The following is a 9,742-nucleotide window of genomic DNA, read 5'->3' as shown; positions in this document are numbered from 1 at the left end:
CGGACTCAGGCTGGGACAGTGAACACGTAAGCCAAGCCCGGAGAATCTGATCCCACTGAGTTTCTCAGTATTTTGGCTAAAGGAATGGTTTTAGAACCCAACCACAGGCACGTAAATCGGTGGTTCTCAAACTTTTTATTTTGAGCCATAGGATCCTTTCTTTAAACAAATCCTACAAGGAAGCCCAACGTCTGAGACACTAAAAGGTACCGTTGTGACAGGAGAGGAGGTGGGGACATCTGACCTCTAGAACACCCAGGTGCCCCCGGCCTGAACCACCAGCCCCGCAAGAGCCCTGTGGGGACAGGGCGGCTGCCAGATGTGGGTCTCGTCTGCTCACCCCTCATCCTGGGACAGACAGGACACATTGAGAACAGGAGCTCTGCAAGGACAAAGCCAAGAGAAAGGTCAAGAGCCACAGAGAAGCAAGAAAACACGCAGAACTGTGCTTTTCCAGCGTGGGAGGTGCCCACGAAACCTTGATTTGAAAAAGATGGCTCAGAACGGGGGGGGGTGGGGGGTGAGGGGAAGCCACTTCCTGTGGCCCCAGCCTCTCCCCAAGGACCCAGACCTCCAGCCTGGCATTCTAGAACATGCCACCCGCAAACAGCCCTCCCCGGGGCAGAGCCTGGTGTGCGCCATCCGCCCGCGCTTCTGCGGGCCACACGCACCACGTTCTGGGTGCAACTGGCACATCGCTCTCAGAGAATGAGAGGAAACGTCCAGAAAGCTCCAGGCGACGGCTGAGAGGAGCCCAGCTGCCCAGAAAGTCAACATGCGCGAAACCACGGGGACGGCTCTTTTATGGTGTCATAAAATACCCCCAGGCTGAGTGGGTGTGAAGGTGCATCTGATGCCTGAGAGCACCTGAACACTCACCATCCCCTTCCCGTGACAGAAGAGGCCGGATGGTGGGTCTGCAGAAGGCCCGTCCGTTTTTCTCTAGGTAACAGCCTCAGACAGTGTAGACGGTGGCTGTTTGGCACACTACGGGTCTGCACACACACGGGACTGCAGCTCGGGTCTGACCCACAGCCCCAGAGAGGATGAGAGGACAGCGCTGGCACGTCCACTCCTGCCCGCACAGGCTCCGGGCTGGATCTGCAGAGCTCACGTGGAAGGAACTGCCTGGTGGTCGCCCCTCCACTCCCCAGGCCGGCTTCCCGGGCCACACACACACACACACACACACACACACACACACACACACTCAGAATTAGAAGTTCTGATACTTGGCCCCGGCCAACGGCTACCCACTGGGGGGCCTACAGTATTCCCTAACAGCACACACCTCCTTAGGCCAGCCTGCAGCCAACAAAGAGGATGCAGGACGCCCATCACACACGCTTCCCCAAGGTAAGCACGGTCCCGTCCCCTCTCTGGGCCCTGGCCTCTGTCTTCATAGCAGGTGGTGCTGGCCTGGATACTCAGGGTGGGTGTGAGCATGAAGCCTACAGAGTGCTTTGTAAAGAACACAGGGGCAGGGGCTCTCTGCTTCCCCCCACTCGGGATAATCAGAGACAAGGCACGAAATGCTGTGTGTGCGGTGTTGCCTCTCAAGTGTGGGAGCACCGTGGTGCCCGTGAGCTTCCCCTCCCATAAGCACCACATAGGCCAGGTGGACTCCAAAGCGTGGCACCGACATCACTCGGGGCCTCAATCGTGAGCCTACAACACTGGGACCAATATGCTCTCTCCCTGCGATGCACCCGAAGGACACAGGAGCCCAGCTGCCTGGGACTTGGCCCACGTCTTGTTAACCAGGCCGTCCTGGTGAAGGGTGGTGCCCGCACCGTGGGACAAGAACGGCAGAGACGCCAGGTGACCTGTAGTTGCTCTACGGGCATCACGTAGCTCCACAAGCACCAGAAGCCCACGTGCCCCCACTCTACCGAGGGCCCCGGGGCAGCCGACTGCAGAGGGAGAAAATGGAACCTGGCGGTTCAGAAACCGGGCTTGCGACCGCTGGGGCACAGTGTCTCACCACAGGGGCCCCTCCACAGGCAGGGGGACAATTCTTTGCTACAGAAGAGCAGGGCTGGCAGGGACGGGGGACACAGGGAGGTTCAACGGTGACATGCAGGCAGCACCAGGGCTGGAGCAGCTGGGAATGAGGGTGAGGGTTTGGGGGGGGCCCCTCATTCAGGCAGACCTCCTGGCTTTACCGCATGTCTGCTCTCTACGCGTTACCCATTATCGGACTCCATTTGCAAATTTAACTAAACGCCAATCAGACTGGATTCCCTTTGAAGTTTCCCCGTCATCCGATTCTGGGGATGGACAAAAATCTATAAAGCCCAAATTCAGCATGGAGACAACCTTGTTACAGGGGACTGGCCACGTGGGAAGCGCTCAGTGTGATGACAAGGACCGTGGGCCAGAGTCAGCCAGACCGAGGCCTGGGGCAAATGCCCCGAGCTCAGGCTTCTCACCCGTGCGGCAGGATAGGACCAGCCCCGACATGCCAGAGCGCTCAGTGAGGGTGGCGTGAGCGAGCGGATATAATGCGCGTAGCAAACAGAGCCTAGCGTGAGTAAACGCTCACTGAAGGGTGGATTTTAAACTTTACAGGAGGTCTTTATGCTTGACAGAGACATCTGCAAGACGTTCCCATCCCCGGGCTCGGGTTCATGGACTGAAATCCCTACCAGCGGGGGTCCTGTGCCTTACGCGAGCCAGTCGTGTGAGGGCTGACAGGTTACTAGCCACCCAGTGCCAACACCTGGTAGCCCTCAGCAGCCGATGCCACACCTTCTGCACAACATCAGCCCGCCAGCCGCAGGGCCGCCCGTCCCGGAGCCACCTTAGCGGGAGACGCAGGGGTGGCGCGTCGGAAGCCGCTGGAAGCTCCTCAGCCACCAGGACCACAGGGGCTGCAGCCACGGGCCGGGGCGAGTAGGCAGAGGCTATTTTTACGTGGCATGTCTTGGCTATTTCAAGGTTCGGATTTTTATTTATTTTTTTTAACACAAGAGGAAGTTGTACTTTCTCATGACTCACTTCTTTCAAAATGGTGTCCTCGGGCATTGTTAGGGCCTTGTTCACGTTACCATGTCATTCAGAACTTGAAGAAGCTAACAGTTTAGAATTATATCTGGATTCCAAAGCTGGAAAGAACACTGATGCTAGTATTTTTCCACAAAAAATTTAACATAGTATTTTCTGTTGAAAAATATGTGTATAAAACACGAATCTGAAAGATGTTAGATTATTACCCTCCAAAATACCTTCAAGCTCACAGGCTCCTGACAAAACAGAAAGCTTGCAGGGACCACACTGGCCACCTGCAGTGCCCGTAACCGGAGGAGCACCCCGCGCCCGATGCGCCCTCGTCCGACCAGATGCCTCCACTCCCAGCCGGGAACCAGCCTCTGTCCTCTGAGGGGGGAATATGCTGGCCCCCATGCTGCCAACGCAGCGGCCATCTGCTTTATTCACACTCAGGAATCCAAAGGATCATGCTCAGTTCAATCTCACAGCTTCAAAAAGTCACCAAGAGGAAGGTATGAGACCCATTAAAATGTGGTGATGTCCAGGAACATCGCACGTGGCGCAAGCAGCCAGAGCACGGCAGGTCCTGCAGACCTTACAGACCTGATGTGCAGGCACCTGGACCCTGGTGCGACTCTGCCGGCCTTTCTCCCAGGCGATGGTGAATCCCAAGCCCCGGCCGGTGGGGCAGGAGACAGCAGCTGCCTGCAGGACGGTCAGGCACTGGGGGTCCCTGGGACTGGGACTAAGTTCACCCCGACCACACAAGAGTCGCGGCCGTGGCGGGGAGGAGGAGGGGGCCTCTCGGGTTGGTCACCAACTCCTGCTGGACAGGTGCACGCAGGCGGTTTCAGGAGCAAAGGGAAGGGGCACGCTGAGACCCGACTAACACTGAGAGCAGAAAAAAAAAACTCTGATTCCTCATGGACTTGCCCCAGATACCTGCTATTTCTGGGGTTTAAATTTCTTTCTGGAAATGCTTTTGTGAAAGTTCTAGGTTAAATTCTCTAAGTATAATTAGTACAGTACTCTCTAGGCTTAGGAAATCTAGTGCTTAGTTTTAAAAACAAGCAAGACCATTTCAGTTCCAACAAATGACGACGGGTCATCATCTGAAAGGTACACAAGACCTACTTCCAATGCTTTCACACTTAAAAAAAAATTGTATCAGTGGGTGAAGAAAAGCAGTTAAATCTGGAAACTTCCATAAAAATGTGTAGTGGGACCGAGCTCATTGCCACAGTGTGGGAGAAAAAAGGCCAGCAAAAAAATGGTTAATGCCGGCCTTCTCAGGAGGCCGTCCAGCGGTGCAGAGCACAATGGGCGGCCCTGGGAAGCCTATAAAGCCTGCAGTGCCCCGGTGTCCGGAGCAATGACCAGCATTCTGGCAGGTCAGCCTCGTGCACCAGGCCTCCCTTCCCAGGACCACCGCTCCGGCATTCTTCGACGGGTGGAACCAAGTCCAGAATCCCCACCACCTGAGGGAGAGTTGCAGCTACGCCTCCAGCCTGCCATGAGCACGTTTGCTGAGGCTGGCTGACAAGCCTTCCAAGGGACGGGGGAAGGGTCTGCTCAGAACCGGCCCAAGTTGGGGTGGCTGGCTGCGGTGCAGGTGAGTCTCCGTCCTGGGTTCCTGGTTCTGCATTGGGGGCGATGGGGACCGCCAGGCAGACCTGGCTCAGTGGTCTCGGGTAAGGTGCCACATGTTATGCTTACAGCTGGATGCAGATGTGGATACACAGGCCACGCTCTGGTGAGAGGGGCGTTGAGGCTACACACCCCCTCCTCCACATAAGAACCCAGACATGGCTCTAACAATGTCAGAGTGACTGTAGTTGGGGAGGCTTATGCACAAAGGTTCTTTCTGTGAGGCACGCCGAGAATAATATCCAGTATTCTGTCGTATTCCGCTCAAGCAAGGGGCTGTCTCACATTAGGACAACGAGACGGCTCTGTCTACAGTACCGCTCTTCAGTCACTCAATGAAAACGCTCGCCCAAGCCACACGTCTGGGCGGATTAGTATTCCTTCACAAAGATACACACCCAGTAGATTTGACAAATGTGGTTTTAGTTTTCTAGAACTAGACAAGCAGTGGAAACGCGAAACAAAATGATACCAAACTGTTTCATGCTCATCTTTATAAATTCATGGTCAACACTCAGGAGGGTGCTGTGGCGGTAGGAAATGCACCCTACTTCCTGTGTTGGTTCTAGGCCGCTATGAAATAACAGTATTTGCCAAGGATCAAAAGAAAGTCTCATGTACGTGGGAAAGAAGTGCAGGACTCGCTTTGAAACTCTTCCCACACGGCCTATCTTGACAAACATAGGAACAGGATGAGTGTGCGCGGTGGGCTCCCTCACCTTCAAGCCCTCCTCTGGAAGCATCGAAAACGGCCCCAAGTTTCCACATTTAGAGAGCAAAACAAGCACCCACGGCACTTTTTACAAAGAAATTTAAAAACAGAGGCTTTAAACATTACAGAGAGTTATCTGGGAACAATGTCATTTATGTGGTTCAAACTGGTATTATCCACTAAAGAATAAAAAAATGCAAAATAACTAATAAACTTATCAACACCAGCTAAGCAAAGCTTACTGAATACTTTTTAAATAATAACTGACCCTAAGGCTGTGATTTATGTTTTTTTGCTTTTCTGCCCTTTTTTTTTTTTTAAAGCAGTATTTTCAAGCAGTGGTTCAATAAATGTCTAGGCTGGTTTGGCAACACTTCAAAAATGACTCCTAATGATCTCACAGGGTAAAACAAGAACTCTCAACAGAAAAACAATTCAAGTCCATTTTAATGTGCCAGGTCGGCTTCCTTGGGGTCTCTCTCATCCTCTGTGGCGGGGCCCCCCCTCGAGGCAAGGGCACCCCTCCCCAGCTGTGACGGCCCAAATACCACCGCGGCTGCCCAGTGAACCCTAGCTGACTCGCCTGTCAAGACTGCGGATGAGCCAGGCGTGGTGGACGGCTCCGTAGGCTAGACCTGTCAGCAGCAAAGGTCTAAAGGGCTTTGCTCAGGCTTTTTTTTTCCCCCCCAGCTTCTAGGTTACAAACATTACAAAAATATATTAGATTTTACAATAATTTATGAAAACATTGGATAAATATTTACTAAAGCAAGTACCATTTTTATGATTTTTTTCTCTTTCATTTCATATCATGAAAAAAGTTTCATTTGGGGCACCCAAGCTTAGGTTAGCAAAAAAAACAAAACCGAAAAACAAACTAGATTTCTTTTATCTGTTTTATGGTAAGAGATTCTGTTCCAGTTTCCACGAAGCATTCTGGGTCCACTATCTTCATAGAAGCTGGGTTTTTCCCTTCCCATCTTAGTTCTCTTTCCAACAGCTGCTGAAATAAATTTTATTTCCTCTGCTGGCAAATAGTACTTTTCCTGAGATTTCCATACCCAACAGCCATGTTCCTTCATAAGCCTGCTATTCAACTATTTTAAAAAATAGGCGTCCACCGCGCATTAGGATGACTCACGGTCCAGGCTCCAGTCAGACTGAGCGGCCCGGGAGCCCTGGGGACAGAAAATGGGGCATTTTCTATACTTAATTCTTCTTCCTCAGCTCAGTGACAACCATCTCTCCAAGACACTAAGGACCTCAAGTCCCAGCCTTCCCTTCACACGCATGTGCCTGCCCGTCACCCTGTGGCCATCTGCTGCAGAGACCGTCCTCATCAGAAAGCCATCAGAAAGCCGTAAAGACTTGAACCAAAGACTTACTCCTGTTCTGTATGCTTCTCTCAGGTGCGCAGGTAGTGAGTGCCAGCCGGTGGGCACTGAACACAGTAGTCGACGCCCAGCAGACGCCCGGCAGACGCCCAGACAGGGCGCCCAGCAGACGCCCAGAAAAGGAGCCACTCACGGCGCGGACATGGATAACCTTCTCCATTTGCTCAGCTTTCTGCAAAACAGACCCACACTGCTCCTGGTGGTGCCTGTGATGAGTTCTGCTCTTACAAACATCTGGCTCACTTCAAAGAACATCGCCTTTCTTTCTAGAGATGGATTTATCGTTTAAGTTGGATTTCTGTGAGCCGTGCGGCAAACCGTGAAAGCTGTGCATCTGGGGATATGGACGTCTTTGGCATGGAGACGCAACCCGGCGCCTCCAACAGCACCTCCCCAGAGCTCAACCTGTCCAGCGCACTCCCTGGCACCGTCCTGGCGAACCAGACGGGAGAGCTCTCCGAGCACCAGCAGTATGTGATTGGGCTTTTCCTCTCCTGCCTGTACACCATCTTCCTCTTCCCCATCGGCTTCGTGGGGAACATCCTGATACTGGTGGTGAACATCAGCTTCCGGGAAAAGATGACAATCCCGGACTTGTACTTTATCAACCTGGCGGCGGCTGACCTCATCCTGGTGGCCGACTCCCTGATTGAGGTGTTCAACCTGGACGAGCAGTACTACGACATCACTGTGCTGTGCACCTTCATGTCCCTCTTCCTCCAGATCAACATGTACAGCAGCATCTTCTTCCTCACGTGGATGAGCTTTGACCGGTACATCGCCCTGGCCAAGGCCATGCGCTCCAGCCTGTTCCGCACCAAGCACCACGCCAGGCTGAGCTGCGGCCTCATCTGGATGGCCTCTGTCTCTGCCACGCTGGTGCCCTTCACCGCGGTGCACCTGCAGCACACGGAGGAGGTCTGCTTCTGCTTTGCAGATGTCAAGGAGATCCAGTGGCTGGAAGTCACCTTGGGTTTCATCATCCCCTTCGCCATCATCGGCCTGTGCTACTCACTCATCGTCCGGGTGCTCATCAAAGCTCACAAACACCGAGGCCTGCGCCCGAGAAGGCAGAAAGCCCTCCGCATGATCTTCGCAGTGGTCCTCGTGTTCTTCATCTGCTGGCTACCAGAGAACGTCTTCATCAGCGTCCACCTCCTGCAGCGCACACAGCCAGGAGCCGCTCCCTGTACACAGTCTTTCCGCCACGCCTACCCGCTAACTGGCCACATCGTCAACCTGGCAGCTTTCTCCAACAGCTGTCTGAACCCCCTCATCTACAGCTTTCTGGGGGAGACTTTTCGGGACAAACTGAGGCTGTACATTGAGCAGAAAACCAACATGTCAGCTCTGAACCGCTTCTGCCATGCTGCCCTGAAGGCAGTCATTCCAGACAGCACCGAGCCGTCGGATGTAAAGTTCAGCAGCGCTGTATAGAGGCGGCTGAGCGGTGTCAGCACAGGCCCAACACTGTGTCGCCCCAGGGCAAGGCAGGAGGAAGGGCAAGGCAGGAGGAAGGGCTGGGCCACACCGTGCCCTGAGCCTAGTCAGAACTTGCCAGCCCGCCTGTGCCCCAGCTGTGGGCACACGTGGGCTCTCAGGAGCCCACACTCCAAGCCACCCTGACTTTGGGCCGAGCACACAGCACTGGGGCTCCCCACCCACATCACGGCTGCGGGGCATGGGGCTGGCGTGAGCAGGTGCAGGGCATGGGGGCCACTCTGCACACACTGTGTCCCACAGCAAAGGACATTTCTCATGTTGGCCAATGAAAGCAAAACGAAGGAGACATTTTGGAGGCAAGACCTTAGTTTCAAGGTCAATCTGCCATAAATCTGCCATCCTTGGGAGACAGAACACACTCAGCAGATCTGAACTGGATACTACGGTCCATCCCCCACGTCTGTGGCCTATAGTTTATTATGAGTACTAACAAGTGCACTTGAGTTAGAGGGGAACGGAGGAGCGCTTCTCCCAGGCACACCCCTCAGAGTGGCCCCTCGCCGACAGCAACTGTGTGACCCTGAGCACTCGGGCTGCCTCAGCAGGAAGACTCTCCTGCAACCAGAGACCCCCTGCTGTCCGAGTCGCCGGCCCAGTGCTACCTGTTTGCGGGTGCCTCTGCACCTACACCACCAGGGAAGGAGCCCATGGGGGTACAGGCTGGGGAGCCAGCGTGTATGGGAGAAAGTTAGCCTCTGAGAGTAACAGTGGGGACGAAGATGACGGCAATGTATACAGATCTCCTTAAAATGTACAAAAGAAAAACTAGTGATTGCTAGGAACGTCCAGCCTTTCTCAATAAAACATAGTCACATCCTGATTCTCAATTCTCTTGAGTTGTTCGCTGCGGGGTAGGGGGGCAGCAGGATGGGGTCCTTAGGCCTCGGCAGCAGAACCAGTCTTTCCTCACAAGGAAACCCCCGTCCCTGGCGTCACTAAGCTCAGGACCCAGCCAGAGCTCCCTCACAGGACCAACATCTAAACCCAGCCACCAGCACGCACCTGGCATGTCCAAGATGTCTGACTCTGATGCACCACAGGCCCTGGTTCTTCCGGAAGGCTCTGTACTATCAGCAGCAGGCATGGTGTAGCTCAGAGTGCTCATGAGGCAGCTGGGGGCAGAGGGGCTTCTGTCCTCCAAGAGAGGCCCACTGGGGGTCCCTATCCTCTAATGCACAGGAGCTGGGGGTCCTGCCCTCCAGTGTGGGCTGGGGCTGGGGGTACAAGCCTCCAATGTGGACTGAGGCGGGATCAAAGTGAACCCCACTCCTCCTGCCCCATACACTCCACTCAGGGGGCCCACCTCCCCAGAAGAGGGGGCCCTCAAGGATTTTCACACAGGCAGGGCTTCCTGTGGGAGAGGCGAGACAATGTTTACGTGATAGGGAAATGAGCCACTTGAAGTTTCAGTGGTTTTTATGGGTGCAAATCTTCAAGAAAGAGAGTGTCTGTCCCAAGTAAATATTTGTGTCGACCAACTGTGACCTTACATAAA

The 9,742-nt window shown here is 54.0% G+C and overlaps 2 protein-coding genes across 10 annotated transcripts in view; one reads left to right on the top strand and one right to left on the bottom strand.

Moving 5' to 3' along the window:
• Positions 1 to 9,742, bottom strand: part of CHLSN (cholesin) — a 128,293-nt gene that overhangs the window by 77,189 nt on the left and 41,362 nt on the right. The window lies entirely within an intron of this gene.
• GPER1 (G protein-coupled estrogen receptor 1) lies at positions 4,297 to 9,031 on the top strand. Its single transcript, XM_025863655.2, has 2 exons — positions 4,297 to 4,603; positions 6,760 to 9,031. Exon 2 carries the CDS (start codon positions 7,087 to 7,089, stop codon positions 8,179 to 8,181), a length of 1,095 nt encoding a protein of 364 aa, XP_025719440.1. The 5' UTR covers positions 4,297 to 4,603; positions 6,760 to 7,086; the 3' UTR covers positions 8,182 to 9,031.

This window comes from Callorhinus ursinus, unplaced genomic scaffold, assembly GCF_003265705.2.
Source record: "Callorhinus ursinus isolate GAN/ISIS: 27379988/994484 unplaced genomic scaffold, GSC_fseal_2.0 scaffold70, whole genome shotgun sequence".
NCBI classification, from domain to species: domain Eukaryota; kingdom Metazoa; phylum Chordata; class Mammalia; order Carnivora; family Otariidae; genus Callorhinus; species Callorhinus ursinus.
This window is presented reverse-complemented; position numbering and strand designations above follow the sequence as displayed.